This window comes from Talpa europaea, assembly GCF_964194135.1.
Source record: "Talpa europaea genome assembly, chromosome: 10".
NCBI classification, from domain to species: domain Eukaryota; kingdom Metazoa; phylum Chordata; class Mammalia; order Eulipotyphla; family Talpidae; genus Talpa; species Talpa europaea.
In genome coordinates this window covers 91,040,131-91,056,799 of record NC_140077.1, presented here as the reverse complement: position 1 = coordinate 91,056,799, position 16,669 = coordinate 91,040,131, and the positions used below count along the sequence as shown (strand labels likewise).

The window sequence follows — 16,669 nt, the reverse complement described above, 5'->3', positions numbered from 1 at the left end:
TAAGTATTTATTTTGGGGGAGGGCTAAATGGTATTGCTATCTGCTTAATCCTTTGCAATCAATTTTCTCTTTCTACTTTTACTCTTCCCTCTTTTCTTAGATTAACTCCTATGAAACTTCAGGTGGCAGAGTACCTGTCACTTTGAGAAATCTCTCTTAAATGCATATTTAATCATTCATTCACTCGCTCATGTATTCATTTAACAAATATATATGGAATTTCAATTGTGTGCTAGCTATTATTCTAAGCTCTGGGTAAAAGGTAGAGACATAAAATTCTCTATCCTCATAGAACCCGATACTCTAAATAGGGAAGGGGAGTAGATAAACAAATGTAAACATAAGAAAATCTTTATGATAGTAGTAACCCCTTTCTGGAGATACTCATTAAATATTAAATGAAGAAAAGAATGAATTTTGAAGTCCCTTATGGAGCTCAAGAAGCATTATTTTTGGTTAGTCTTAGCCTCCATCAAGTTGAAAAAAAAATTGGAAGAGGATCTTTTATATCTTTGTAGATTACAGCCCCTAGGTTCACTTTCAGTGCTTAAGACATACTTTGAAGGTTGACTAACTGATGTTAAAGGAAGCAAACTTGGTGGCCTTTATGTAGAGATTTACCGTATTTTGTTAAAATATAAGGAATAGTAAACCTGAGATGGAGTTATCTTGAAAACCCTTTCAAAACAGGTATGTGTGGATTCCTGTGAACCTGAGGGGATAGGGCAGGAGTCACCACCTTCTTTGTATCAAATTAAAATGCATTCCTTTCTCTACACCATATTCTAATTCAATTAGTTACAATCCTATTTCCCTGTCACCAAACTCAGGTCCAGATTTTTAAAATTTCACCCTTCAGGAGTTGCATCAAGCAGAAAAATGCTGAGATCCACTAGTGGAAACACTATTGAAACTACCAAAAGTTTCACTATCAACTGGAAAATCTGCAAATAAAAACAAAGATGAGCAAATGCACCACTAAAAATCTAATGTGCAGTTGGCTAAATGATAAACCAATTTGAATTAGTGAATACTAATTGAAAAACTGCATGACAAAGTATTTTCCCATTAAAACAGGAATTTGCTAAAGGCATTTTCAATTATTTATCATGCTTCAGTAAAAAGCTTCACACATCCTAACAACACGATGTCTTCTTCAACTTTGCCTACTGATCAAATTTTCAGCACAACAGCACCTAGCCCAAATGATTTAAAAAATTATATGCCAATGACCTTGACGATGTTCTTCAATTTTTATGAGGTTCTTTTTTTCCTCTCTCTTACAGTCCTCACACCTAACTGAACAGATGTTTTGAACTTGTTAACCTGGTTAAAACCTAGGATTGTTAATATTTTTAACCTTATCAGGTATCTGCATCCCAGAAACACACAGTTCACTGGATTTTACTAGACAAGTAGAATATTTAGAAATTTTGACCATCTAAAAGGACACGGCAGATGAAGGACTATCTCCCTTTGAATTTCACAAATAGTTGAATGTCCTTTCAAGATAACTTACTCTTCTCAAAATCAGGGCAGAGGTGACCGCTGGGAGCCAAATTTGTAGATTCCAAGCCTATGGGGGAGGGAATATATCTGAAACATAATACCCTGTTGGTGCTCAATAAATGTTTATTAATGAGCCCCAGTTTTTGACCCAGGCATGGAGAATAAATCCAAGTAAGGAAGATTATGCAAATAGACAGAGAGGTCATCCAGCCCTACATGGGGGTGTGGTCCAGGGTGGGGGCAAGACCAAGTCATTCAGTGGACGGGACATTCTCCTGGGTGTACAGCAGTGACCTGGGCAACCTCCATCCCGATAGTGAGCTAATCTATTATAAAAGAATGTAGAAGGAACATGTTAGACAGTGGCTGCAGAAACTGCTATTAGAAAAACAACAACAAGCAAAACAATCACTCCTCAAAACAGCGTAAACAGATGCTTAGACCAGAAGATTCCTAATGGAGAGTAGAAAGTGAAGAGAACTGAAGCGCGACCGATAGGAATCATTAGTAATTGGTAGGTTCACGCTGTGCAATTAATTGCAGAATACAGGACAACTCTCATAAAGCCAGGCTTAGAAACATCTTTCCAGTGAACAGATTTATCATGAAAGATGTGTAAGGAAGAATTACAAGTATTGGGATCCATTCGATCCAAATTGATGACTCTGAACAAAGGCCTCTCCAAAAGCAAAACTTAACAAACAAGAGTCCCCCTCTTTGAAAATAGCACAGAAGTGGCAGGAAACAGTTACCAAAAATGCCTCCCAGAGTCCTGTCCTTTTTCTCCAATAATGCACAGAGGAATGACTCTAGAATGCTGCACCAGTCATTAGCTATTTAAAATTATTGTTTTTAATCTAGTAAGTAAAATCGAAATTTGCAATGGTTTATTTTAATAAAATATTTATAGCATTTCAGGAAAATAGCTAAATAGCTCTGGTCTGAAAGTGAACAATGGAACTGAATTAAATTGTTATCTTCCCGGGAGGACATCCAACTATATAGACACAGCCATAAAAATGGTCACGTCTAACATTTAACTGTATTTCCTAGACATTCTGTTCTAATTGAAATTTTCTCAGACATGGAGATTTAGCTCTTTTCCTTCAGTTACACTCACCTTTTCTAGCCTAAAAGCTCATAACTTGTGAATTATTAAATAATCATATTTTGTAGCAGCAAATTGATTTTTGAGAGAATCCATATTGATTGAGATATTTGAGACTAATGATTTTGAGGTTAAGGTGTTTAGACACTATTATTAACTCTGATGAACTAAATTGGTAGAACTTTTTTTCTATTTACATTATTTTACATTAGTAGATAGTTCAATTTGCTCTTTAGCCTTGAATCCACCCATTAGACCAAGAAGAGTAGCCAGTTGGCTTTCTCAACTGCCAAAGCCCTCAATGGATGAGTTAAAACAATGCCAGTTGCTGCCCGCATCCATAGAAAGATAGTGACTCTTGTCATCTGGTTACCATCCTAACTAACTATATTTTTAATTTTTCATTAAGCTAGTCAGTTTTGCTCTCCAGTAATTCAGAAGGCATCCCTAAACCACAATAACTGCCAGTGGATTATACAAGAATCAGTGGATTATACTGCAGTGGCCATCATGGAGAAATGGATTGATAGTTACAAAGAAAAAAGAGCACCATGCGCTTGGGTGAATGCCTCCATCTTCGCATACTAGAGTCAATCCATGTTCACCCACTACAACAAATAACTCCTGAGCACACTTATTTGAAATGTCTTGTGTTGCTTCCACTCTTCAGGACTTTTTAGGTAACTGAAATGCTGGAGTCCCACAAGCTATGGACCTAGTACCTAATGAGGAAGATGATCTTTATAATACCATTTCTGCAGGAATTCTGACTTGAAGTGTCTGCCCTGCCATTGAGAAGCTACATAAGCTTGGTTACAGTATTTCACATCAGCAGGCCTCCATTTCTCTTTCTGTGAGAGGAAATAAGGTCTACTGTACAATTCCAACTAAAATAATATTCATGAAAGCTTTTTTTCAAATTTAAAGTGCACTACAAGTGTGTACACACACACTTATATGTATATATGTCTTGTCATTGCAAATGATATTAGAGCAAAAAACCATCTGAATGTAAGATTGTGAGATGGGAATATGCGATTCAAAGGTTTTCTTTCTCTATTTTACCATATCCAAACCATCACCAATTTCTGTTGCCAGACTTTCTATCTTCAAAGTATATGCTGAGACTCCAAGTGCTGCTCCCCGCCTCCCTGTCCACCATTAGGGGCAGAGCCCCTGATACTTTCCAGCAGCCATTGTATTGTGTCCTAGCAGGTTTCCCTGCTTCTGCTTTTGCCTCGTCTCAATCTATTCTTTAAACAGCTGCTGGGATAGTCCTTTAAAATGGCATCCTTCCTCTCCTTGACGCCATAGAGATGAGTCTATGTCATTCCTATTATAAGCCATCACAGAAAGAGACCTAAATGGTTCCATACATGTAGCCCTGTCACCATTCCTTTTCCACCATCACTCCTAACTATACTCTCCTTAGTGTACTCTCCTGCTGCTGCACATGCCTGACACCTTCCCTCCTCACCATGTTTGTATCTGCTGCTCCTGCTACTTGAAATCACCCCTCTAGCCAGCCACACCACTGTTCCCTGAGCTCCTTAAGGTCCTTTTGCAAATGACATCTTCTTAATGGAGTCTTTCCTGACCACCCTATTTAAAATTGCAACGCAGCTCCTCTTCCCTTACTCTATTTTTTTTATTGTTTGACCCATTTTCTAGTCTTCATTTATTTACTTTCTTTCTTGATAGATGTGGGGCAGGGCATCTGTTTCCTTTGCTCACTGCTATATGTCAAGTGTGTAGAAGAGTGCTCCATCCAGAAGTGCAGGTTAAAGAAGGGTAAGGAAGGGAAGGGGAGGGAGAGGGAAGGGGCAAGGAAAGGGAAAGAGAAGGAAAGGAGAGGGGAGGGGTCAATAAAGGGGAGAGGAGGTAAAGGGGGGTAGGGAGGAGAAGGGAGTGAAGGGGAGGAGAGAGGCAGACATACTGGAATAGAGAAAGGAGGGCGGTTGAGCACTGGGTTGCGAAGCTGCCCACAGCCTCTGCAGCACCGGTTCAATCCCTGGCTGCTCCCCGGCCACCGCAGGAGGGTCTCCTGCCGCCCGCTGCTCCCCTCAGCAGTGTACTTCGGTCCTCCTGCCTGCTCTGCTCCCCGCTCTGGTGAATTCTCTCACCCTCCCGCGCTTCTGACTGTACCCAGTGCTTGTATGTATAAATAAATAAATAAATAAATAAATAAATAAATAAATAAATAAATAAATAAGTAAATAAGTAAATAAATAAATAAATCTTTAAAAAAAATAAAGAATTAAAAAAAAGAGAGAAAGGAGGGAGGATGGGCGGAGAAAGGGATTGTGTGGGAGGGATGGAGGAAGAGAAATAATCCAAATCTAGCCCTACGTTCTAAAAATATTCTTGTTCCTCATGAATCAGTAAGTACATGCCTACTTTTTAATGCACTGTATGAGCAGGCATTTTCCCAAACAATGTTGTCATAATTGTCCCCATCCCACTGGTGTAACACTGCAAATCATCACAAACCCTGCTGTAACGCTCCAGCTTAGAGTTAAAGTGCAAAGGGATTATTATCATAATCGAGATCATTAGCATTTCTGTTTATTCAAACAAAAATGTAGGTAACTTTCAATGATGTTCATCTTTCTAAAGTCTGCTAATTCACTGGAGCCACTGAAATTCCTCATCTGACAATGACCTGGCCTAGACTCCTGCAGATAACTCATTTTCAAAAAGGGAAAAGATAGCATTAAAAAGATCTCAATATTTCTAAAGCTGAGATTCATAATATTTCTATTCCTAAACCACATATACATTAGTCTCCAAAGTACTCAAAGTAAAGAATAAAAGGGTTGGTTTATAATTTTTTAAACAGAAAAAACGGGCAGCAGCACTTTAAAACTTCTCAGTTGGAAAGGGATATTTTTGGTCAATGATCTATTTTTATTTCTGCTCTGCTGTTTCTCGAGGAGTCCAATGACAAGGACCTGTCCTTCAAAGTTTTCATCTGTGGGCACAGAATTAGCATTTTCAATTACTTTCCCTGGATGGTACACAGGTCTCCTTCCCTCCCACCCCCCACCACTCGATCTTTTTTCCCTCCCCTCAGAAGTCAGGGAGAGCAGTTTCTGAGTTACCCTTCCTTTTTATTTTTTCAGAATTTTCTCAGCAGACTACAACATACTTTAAAAAGTAATTGGTGCATTTTCCCCTAAAACAAAAAAGAACCACATAGGATTTAAACATTGTCTGACGTGTGCTTTAATTGTCCAAGCTGTTTTAGTTAACAAATTTGCCTTATGTCATTGTTAATCTGCAGAGGTATATTTTTGTTACTCTGATTGATTCTGCAGCAAAGCTACTTAATGTTATTATCTTGGAGAATATACTCAGAACTCTTACCCTTACAGACATTTTTAATAAAAACAAACATCAATTAGGTTCTCAGAAATGAGATCAGATTGTTTATGAACATAGAACAAGAAAGAACCAACCTCATTTTATTTCCCATTCTTTTTTCAAAGTCCTAATATTTATCCATCTTTTTAATACAACGATCTGGTCAGATCAAGGACAGATACAGAGGAGGGAAGAAAAAAAAAAAAGAAGATGCATCCATGTACTATTTGGTAAAACTACTTGTCCACAAGGAAGAAACACAAGAAGTACACAAGAAACACAAGAACCCAACGCAAGGGTTGTGCCCAGGTGATGGGAGTGTCTGGTATTTCCATGGGGATGTGATAATCCTGTTCATTCAGTGGAGGATCCTGGAGAGTCCTTCTTCCATTTTTGCTCTGGCCTTTATTTAGTCAGAGAAACAAAAGATTTCTCAAGCAGTTTGGAAATATACAGTGCTTGCTAAAAAGGCACACACAGAATCCTGAAAGTATTCAGCTCTCAACCTTTAGGTATTCCACTGTTCTGTTTTTATACCTGAAGGGCGGTGCTATAGACACATAGGTCTCTGATGTGTTTGATTGCAAAGAGCTATCTGTAATCAAGAAGTTTAAAAAATAACCCCTATGTTTATAGCAGCACTATTTACAATAGCTAAGCTTTGGAAACAACCCAAATGCCCAAAAATAGATGACTGGATCAAGAAGATGCAGTACATATGCACAATGGAATATTACTCAGCGATCAAAAAAGATAAACAGCTGCAATTTGCAGCAACATGGATGGAGCTGGAAGGGATCATGCTCAGTGAAATAAGCCAGAAAGAAAAAGAAAAATACCAGATGGTCTCACTCATAGCAGGAATTTAGAAAACCTAAATAAGGGACCAGTAAAAAGAATAACTATAAGGGAAAAAAATCAAAATCAACAAACAACTATGAACCAGAGACACACTATGGGGAGGGGCAGAGAAAAGTGGGATTGGGGTCAAAATAAGGGGGTTGCAATTGTATGGGGAATATAAAAATAAAATAAAAAAAAATAAAAAAAGTTTAAAAAATAGACGACTGATGGAATAGCGAGGACATCTCTTATTCCAATGGCAAAGGGCTACTTTGCTGAGCACTGGTTGCCAGTCCTCTGTGGAGCAGATGTCAAGGAGCAGATGCCTGGGACAGACATTTTAATCTCATACCCCCAAGAACTCAGCATAGAATTGTCCTACCCAATGACCAGATAGCAAAAAGTATGGCTTTCCATGATTATTCCAAGCATCTTCTGGACATTCATTAGCTCTGCATTCCCTTCAGGGCTGAAGTCTTCCTCAGAGCACATTTTGCAATTGATGTAACACCAACAAATAGAAACTCTGAATCCAAGTTTCCTGGAAAGGCGTATCTAACAAAATTGCTAACACAGCATTGTAAAATGCTTTGCTAACACAAAAAAATATGGGAAAAATTGTTAGGTATTGAAGATGTACAAATGTTCAAGATACAAAGCACTTTAAGAATTCTAAATTAAGATGCACTCTGAGCTATGTATAACATAGTATGCCAAACGGGAAACTTCGTAATGTGTGTATATGTGCATACAGCATTTGCTTTACTTACCTTCCCCATCTACTCCAGTCCTCTTGTTGAAATTAAAAAGAAGTCAGAAAGAATGAACACTGCTCTATGTGTGTGCAAACATTTCAGTTATTAGTTGAACTGTGGTAAACCGTTAGTGTCAAACAAAGTACTACAGTCAGATCTTTATAACTCTTTTCATACAGAGAATAAAGTACCATCGATTCAAATGTGCTACTCTATTGAATCTGTATATTGCTTTGGGTAAGATGGCTATTTTAACAACGTTAATTCTTCCAATCTATGCGAAGAGAATATCTTTCCATTTTTTTTGGTGTCTTCTTCTATTTCTTGTAATAATTGTATAGGTTCTTTACTTTACCTTCTTTGTTAAGTTTTCCTAGGTTATTTGTTTTTGATGCAATTGTGAAAGAGATTGCTTTTTTTATTTCTTCTTCTTCTAGTTCATTGCTTGCATATAGAAAGGCAACTGAGTCTTGTAAATTGATTTTGTACCCTGCCACTTTATTATATTGAATTATTATTTCAATTAGGTTTTTAGTGGAGTCTTTAGGATTTTCTGTGTATATCATCATGTCATACACAATTAGTGATAGCTTTACTTCTTATTTTCCAATTTGAATCCTTTTTTATCTTTCTCTTGATTAATTCCCTTATTACATTGAATAGCAGTGGTGAGAGTGGACATCCTTATCTTGTACCATATCCTAAAGTTTTCAGTTAATCACCAATGTGTATCATGTTGGCTGTGGGTTTGTCATACATGACCTTAAGTTATGTTGGGTATGTATGTCCTAAGCTTAATTTTTTGAGGGTGTTATCATAAGTGGATGTGCCTATGTACAGAGCAGCACTTGCACAGCCAGGTGCCCAAAGAAAGAGAAGTATATTAGAATAGTGTGATATATATACAGAATGAAATACTAATCATTTATAAAATAGGATGAACTCTTACCATTTATGACAATATGGATGAAGCCAGAGAGGATAATACTAAGCATTATAAATCAGAAGGAGAAAGACAAGTACTGGATGGGTCCACTTATTTGTGAACTATAAGGAAACAAAACAAAGGGTCAACAAAACCAGATCAATAATAAACTCCAAAAATCTGACTTTGGAGTTGAGGCTACATGACAGGGATTGGGAAAAACAAAATGGGAAGGGGACACAAAGGCTGTGGTGGAGGACTGTAGGTGCACCTTGGAGCTCAGTGCAGCCACATGCGTTTGAGGAGGTGAGATCCTATGCACCTGAATAACCTATTTGTAAACCAATCCAACCTCAATTAAAAAAAAAATGTGCTTTTCTACTCCTACAAGAAACAAAGATGATCTTCTGCACAGTTTGGCAGCCTCAACTCTGCAAAGGAGCACCCATGCCTCTCTTCCAGTATTTATCCATATTTCTTGCCCAGGGCCAACGCCATGACTCAGGCTGCAATATTGTGTGCAACGCTTCAGGATAGCAAGTTCTTCCATGACAGCCAGGGCAGAATTAGCTCCATGCACATACACTATCTTATTCCTCTGATGTACAGGTATCTTATAGTGATAACTGATTTTTTTTTATGTATCCAGTGATGAAATGAGAGTGGTGAGTCATTCTGGTTTCTTGAGGAAAGAGTGCAAGGTCTCAATCCAATATCTGAAATAGACATCTCCCAAGGGAAACTTCTAAAGCATTGCATTGCTGAACCTGAGGGGCTTTTCCATACAAAGCTATTGTTTCTCATTTCCACTCAATTTAAAGCCTAACTTTCCTGTTCCAAATCTCCTTTCTCAACATGTTTACTGGTGAGGTTTGTGCATACACAGCACTGTAGCCTAAGTTTGAGTCATGTTGTCTGACAGTCTTCTAGACATCTCCAGCTATATTCCAAAGGCACCACAAATCTGACACAATTAAACTCACAAATTTGACCCATCTTTTTTAATATTCCTAATTCAGTTAATAGCACCATTATTTACTAAATTTTTCAAAGCAGAAAGCTGTCCTCAGAAAGCTATCCTCCATTCCTCTATTCTCTTCATTCCTCATATTTAGTGAATGACCATTTACTAGATGTCTATGCGATCTATTGAATGTTACTTCAGTCTATCCTGCCTCTCCAATTTTACAGGTGCTGTACCAGCTCACACCCACAAAGCCTCCTCCAGGATCACTGCAGTACACCACTCCCCAACTCCTTCAATTCATCAGCCAAGGCATTGTTTCCCTAACCTTGACAGCACAACTCCCCCACAGTCTCACACGATTTCAATGATCTCCTCATTCCTCCAGTTAAAATCACATCCCATCGCCTGGTGTATAATGTCCATGATCATTCTGATTGTTAGCTGAACAATCTTGCTCCTTCTCTTTCCTTCATTCACTCATCTTTCATGTTATGCTCCAACAATATAGAATCAGCTTGTTTGCGAAACATTCCAGATGGTTTCTTGCCTTTACACATGCTCTCCTCTCATTCCAAAATGTTTTTCTACCTTGTCCATGGGGAAACTACTATTTGTCCATAAGTCTTACCTCAAATGTTACTTTCTTGCATCCTTTTCTGATTAGACTATCTATTGAGTACCTACTAAGACAACCAGACACCATGCTAGCCATCAGTTACAAAGCAGTGCACAGGAAAACAGCCCCCAGAGACAGGGATGTCTTTTCCTCTATGCCTCTTGGGCCCTTATGCATCTTCCCATGACAGCAAGAATGGTATTAAGTTGGAGTTACACGCATGTCTGCCTTTCCACTCCACCATAAGCACAAAACTCAGTAAAATATACATTCAAAGAATGAAAAAAAGACCACCTAATTTGTGGTTTCATTGACTCTTTCAAAGAACATAATCTCATTCAAGGCCTGGTGGTCAACAAAACAGGTTTGTAGTCAGACAATCTTGGCTCCACACTTGGTTCCAGTCTTCATTAGTGAAGTGATCTTGGGCAGGCTACTTTACTTATACGAAATGCAGACAGTAACAGTGCCCATTTAAGAGGACAGTCTCCAGGAACCAATGATGTCATATGTGTAAATAACTCAAAACAGCTCCTGACACTAAGCAACTCCTCAATAAATATTAACTTTGATGATTTCATATTTAATACTGCAATACACAGCTATAAGAGACAACAAATTATGGGAAAAAATAAAATAAGCCTTGGTTTAAACAGTCACTTACTCATTAATTTTTTCCCCCATATGATTTCTAGCTGTGTTGAATCTAAAGAGTTAAACACACACACACACACACACACACACACAAGCATTTTTCCATCCCAGGCTTGTTGTCTGAGGATGAGGGTCGGGGAAGGCAGTGCTACTGGTTATGGATGTTAAATCAACAATTTCTTCTTACAACAAACCCCTGGCACCCTGTTCTCACCATGTCATGGCCTGTGATGACTTAGTGTCTTCCAAGCATGACCAAGCGATTAGCGGGGCTGTGTCTGTGCATCTCGGCAGTAATGGGGCTCTCTTTCCATTTGCCATGTATTGAAGCCTGAGCGCTTCGCTGCCTCGTGCATTTTCAGCTTGATGAATTCATTATTCTCCATATTTTTCTCCTCCCTCCTTCAGGGAAAACCCTGCCCTAAAATGCCAGGATTGTTTCCCATTCTTAGGGAAAAAACAGTTTTGTTTTTTTTAAAACATGAATCTTTGACATTGAGTCTGCAACAGCTTATCTGTACCCAAAGTCACTTGAGAAGAAGAAAATAATAAAATATTATATTCTCTAATACAAACACCATAGCATTGTCTTTCAATGGGTAGAAACCATGCAAGTGCAAGTTGGTTATTTTTTAAGGGGAAAAAAATGTTTTCCTTAAGGAACAAGACAACAGTTATTAGTCCTCCATGGGCAACGATATGCCAATCTAACAGATCCTTGATTTATCTCCCCAAGTTGATTTTCTCCCTATACACTAAGTCCCGCTATATATAGAGGGTCCCCTTCCAGGTCCTCCTAGGCAGACAGTATCTGCCCATCTCAATGCTAGTCTTACAGACTGAGTTACAACTAGAAGGTGAGAAGGGTAATTTCTGCTGAGCTTGTGGTTTTCCAAAACACTTTCAAAAGAAAAGACAAAGAAAGGAAATTATGGTCATGGAGAGAACTCATAGAAAAGAACACCTTACTTAGAACCAATCTGCAGCTTCCAAACTTAGATTTTCCAGGAGTCTGACTGGCTTGAAGTTCAAGAGAACTGCACTGCACAGTGTGCAACAGCAAAGATGCTCTTTCTGGTATTTCCAAATCAAGACCTAGAAGTTAAGAAGCAATATAGACTCTGTCCATAACAAAAGGTGACACCAGGTAACTTCTCAGTCATTGGGAGATCCTAGGTCACGTTCTTCGAAATTATATTTTCGCACATACATACAAGGTTACATGAGTGACAGATAACTGCATCTAGGGGCAATAAGAATATTAGTCTCCAGCTGGGACTGAAACTTGATCATCTTAGTGACCTTGAATAAGTTATTGAATTCTGTTAGTCTCAGCTTCCTTATCTGCAGAGTGGGGCTACTGCTACATGCTTGGTATGTCACAGGAAATGTGCCTAGCATGCATTTAGCTATTATCAAAATTAGTATATCAAAAATTATGACATTGATTTTTTTCATTTTTGGTAATGTCTGATAATATCTTCAAATACGTATTTTCTTTTTCAAAAGTGGGTATTATGGATCTTTCTGGTGAAAAATTCAGCTGATGTGAACTAAAGTTTTTGTTTTTTTCCAAATATGAATAAGATGATTATATTTATATGATATATATCATGCACATATCCACTAGACAACTGTATTTATTTATTTATAAGGAATCGATTCCAGAAAGTTAGTAATACCCAATGACAGTGTTTTTTGCAATACCTACCAGATTACTACAAAAATGTTTATATCCATAAAATGCGATCAGAGCCCCTGCCTACTAATTGGGCTTCTTAAACAGAATGAAGCCTTATTTCCCATAAGGTGAAAATGTCCCAAATGTACATGGCCCCCATTAGGCAATGGAACGATGAATCCGCCACACTTAGAAGCACGATGTGGCTGTGGTCACAAAGATGACGCTTCAGATCTAAATATAGGGTCACAGTGCGGGGGGGGGGGGGGGAAGGGGCTGAGAGATAAGAAGGAAGGGAAGGGGGCCCTTGAGCTATAAATAAGCCAAGAGCATGACTACATTTAGAGCTTTCCCTGTGTGGGATTCAAGCAAATCTCACGCTTTGTTTCCTGAAACAAAAGAAACAAGTGCTGTGTCCAGGTTTCTCTGAGCCTCTGGCAGGAATATACTCATCTGTACATTTTTCTTCAGAAAAAATATACAGAGCTCAACATAAATCTTTCCGATCAGTTTAAGTCCTTCTAATCCCAAGCTGCATCCAGACTCCGGTTAGGAAAGGGCCTGCTCCCCTAGTTAGCACTTTAGCACTAGCGTCATGCAAAATAGCTCCCTACACTTGAAAGTTTTCTTTAGCAAGGACTTAACTAGTGAAGTACACATATCAGTGCTAAGCATTTGTTTATCATCTTCGGTATGGATGCTTTTTACAATGTTTTGGCAGAACCAAACAGCTGTTTTGGGGATGATACCTGATCATTTTAACCATTCCTATAAAGGGAAAGTGCTGACTAGAAGAAACACTGACAAAGCACAGTCCAGGTGTCTGTAAAAATGTCTGTGCAGCAAAGGCACAATGGAACAACATAGCTGAGAATCCCTGGGCTTTCTCCCTTCCAAACTGCTCTAGGCTACAGGTCACAAGAAAATCACTCACTGAGCCCACTGGTGAGTTATTTGCATAAATCTGGGCTATGCATGGATGGTATTTGGTGACTAATCTGCATTCCTGTCAAATTGAGAGGTGTCTACATGCACGCAGATTTGCAGCGTCCTGGGAGAAGTTTGGGTCCATAAACCAGTGAATGAATCCCATTAATACATATATGTAGCCTTTTCATCTGTGACATAAATGACATTTTTTACTTGCCTATTTCTGAATATTCTTTATTAAATAATAAACTCAAGAATAATTTCATACAAATCACTAGTATATGTACCTATTATTCCTTATTATTCCAATGGTTTCCTTGCAGGCAAGATTTCAGAATCATAGCAGAGTTCACCAGTGTGGAACCCTTTTATGGGTCCAGATCCCAAAGCTACTTTCACAAAACCAAATCTGTGAAAGGTCACTTGAAAAGAGTCTGTGAATATCTCTCAACTTCAAACTGTATTTATAAGTACCAGAACAAGTTGGCAGGGTGGAGCCAGAGTCCTCTGGAACAGCTTTGTAAATCACCTTCTATTCTTTCCCAAGCCCACTGGATAGAGATTGTGACTATCAGACGCACCTCCCCCAAAGAAGCGCCACATACCAGAAAAGGATGGTCAATACAACTCAGAGTAACATTCTGGAAACTTCACTTTCAGACCCAGACTGGAGAACGAAGGGGTGGTGTGAGTTTCTTCAAGTATTTCAAAGGTCAATTTGCTCTCCTGCTGACTAAATTCGAGTGGCTTTCTATTTCTCTGTGACAGAACAATCCTTCCCATTGCTAAGCTTTTCATGAAAAAAATTGCTTTTCCATAAATGTAAATGGGAATAACATTCACATCCTCTATACCATGGAAGGCAAGAGTGATCAAGGCTTGCTTGAAAGTCACTGGTCTGATGTCATTCATAGTACTAACTATGAATCATGGGGAGCACAGTACTAAGAGGGTAAATTACAACCTTGACCTTAGACTTGATCCAGATGAATCAGGTTGAGTAGAAAGGGCTGCCACACATAGACAGGCAAGGTATGAAGAACATGAAAAAATGTTTCTAAAATCCATGATGTGGACAAAGGTGGATTGACATTGAGTCTAAAAGAATCTAAGCTTTAAGTCTCTCCCCACTAAGGCCACTCCCAAGTCTCTGTCAACACTGGGTTGTATATTCTGGTGACATTTCTTACAGCAAGATGATTTAATGATAATCAGTCTCTGATTTTCCCTCCATACTTCTCCTTGGTTGAGTAGCCTAGGAGTAGCCACAGGAGTCCTTGGATTTGGCTATGGGACAGTTCATTTGTCAATACATTTAGCTTGAATTTCATAGTTATATTGTTCACAATCACTTATATATATATATGTAGTTAAATTATTGTGAGTCCTTTGGGTAAATACCTAGGAGTGGAATTGCTGGATCATATGGAAGCTCTATCTTTAGTAGGTTGAGGAATCTCCACACAGCTCTCCATAATGGTCGGACCAGTTTGCACTTCCACCAGCAATGCAGGAGAGTTCCTTTTTCTCCACATCCTCGCCAACATTTGTTGTTGTTAGTTTTTTTTTACCCAAAGGACACAGAAACAGCAATTCCAAAGAGCACCTGCACCTCTATGTTTATAGCAGCACTATTTACAATAGCTAAGCTTTTGAAACAACCCAAATGCCCAAAAATAGATGACTGGATCAAGAAGATGTGGTGCATATATACCATGGAATATTACTCAGCATTCAAAAAAGATAAACACATGCAATTTGCAACAACATGGATGGAGCTGGAAGGGACCATGCTCAGTGAAACAAGCCAGAAAGAAAAAGAAAAATACCGGATGGTCTCACTCCTAGCAGGAATCTAGAAAACCTAAATAAGGGACCAGGAAAAAGAATAACTAGAAGAAAGAAAAAATCAAAATCAAGAAATAACTATGAACCAGAGACACACTATGGGGGGGGGGGTGAGGAAAGGAGGGATTGGGGTCAAATTAAGGGGGTTGCAATTATATGGGGAATATAATAAAATTTAAAAAAATATTGTGAGTCATACCAATTTGGGAATAACTTATGGAAGTTCTCCTACCAGTTCATTTTCAGAGCACTATGCCTGAAAATGCAGGTCCAGGAATGTAGATATGTAAACTTGCCCTTTTACGGCCTGGCACTTTGCATATATGGTCAAGGAGGAGGAACAGGGTTAAAAGATTTGAAACAAAACACTAGTGTAGAAAATTTTTTTAAAGCTCATAGTTCACATATAAAAGAAGCTGGATAGGTTTTCCAAAAATTTGACAACAATCCTAAGAATTTACATAACACTTCCAATAACAAGTAGTGTAACTGAAAGAAGCTTTTCTAAACCATCAATAACAAAAAAAAAAAAAAACAATTTTCAATCAACATGCCAGAGGAAAGGCTAAATTATCTTTCTATTCTCTCACAGAAAATGGTATCACAAAATCTTTGTTGTCACATGAAGAGACAATCAAAAAGCATGTAGCCCATAAAAACGGAGGTAAAAATGTTTTATAGAAGAGTGTCAGAGAGCTAATAAAATTTTATGTTTCTGTTTTTTTAAAAGTTGTAATATGTGTAAGCTTTGTTAAATTTAAAATTTGTTGGGATTTCCTTTCTCATCTAAACAAATATTCAATTGCATCACTAGTTTTGCATTTTTAAATGTTATGTCCTTTTTCTAACCCAGCTATGCTAGGGAAAGGGAACATGTATCCAAGCTTGGACCCAAAAGATAAAGAACAAACAGCAACCAGTGGAGAAGCAAATGATAATGGTGACTCTCAAAGGAGAGAATAATCACTACTGCTACCTGGGTCAGCTTCCCCTTCCTCCTTGGAAATATCAAGTCCAAGAAATTTGGAGCATCTGAGTGTGTGCACTTAAAGGTATGTGACTCCAGTGCAACCCTACATCCTCCTGGAAGGGGTCTAATTTCAAGGGGGAAAGACATGTGAAGGGACATTGAAGGATTCATCTAAGTTTTGCATCACAGCCCTGAGGGAGTACAGGTCAATATTTTGATGAGGGTATTCATTTCTTGTCTATCATTTTCTGTCATATGTGTTTAAGACCAAGACCACTAGCCAATGACTCCTGGAAATACTAGACACTCCCAATGCCCTGCCCAACTCAGGGCAGGTGGGCTCAATTGCCATGGCCTGCATACTTTTGCTGGAAGGCAATCTCTGGTCTGCCCACTGGCCTGCATGCTAATGAGAAACACCAAGAAATCAAACCCCTACTGTGGCCCTAACCAGTGAGTGACAGGAGAGTAAGAGTACACATATGCCCTCTCCTTTGCCC

The 16,669-nt window shown here is 38.6% G+C and overlaps 1 protein-coding gene across 1 annotated transcript in view; it reads right to left on the bottom strand.

The window, feature by feature from the left end:
* ESRRG (estrogen related receptor gamma) overlaps nucleotides 1–11,126 on the bottom strand; it is a gene marked incomplete at both ends in the record, with an annotated part of 444,488 nt that extends 433,362 nt beyond the window's left edge. Inside the window, one exon of the mRNA XM_084244946.1 lies at nucleotides 10,955–11,126. Coding sequence (XP_084101072.1) covers nucleotides 10,955–11,061 — 107 coding nt within the window. The remainder of the gene's footprint in view (nucleotides 1–10,954) is intronic.
* Between the last annotated feature and the right edge of the window lie 5,543 nt (nucleotides 11,127–16,669).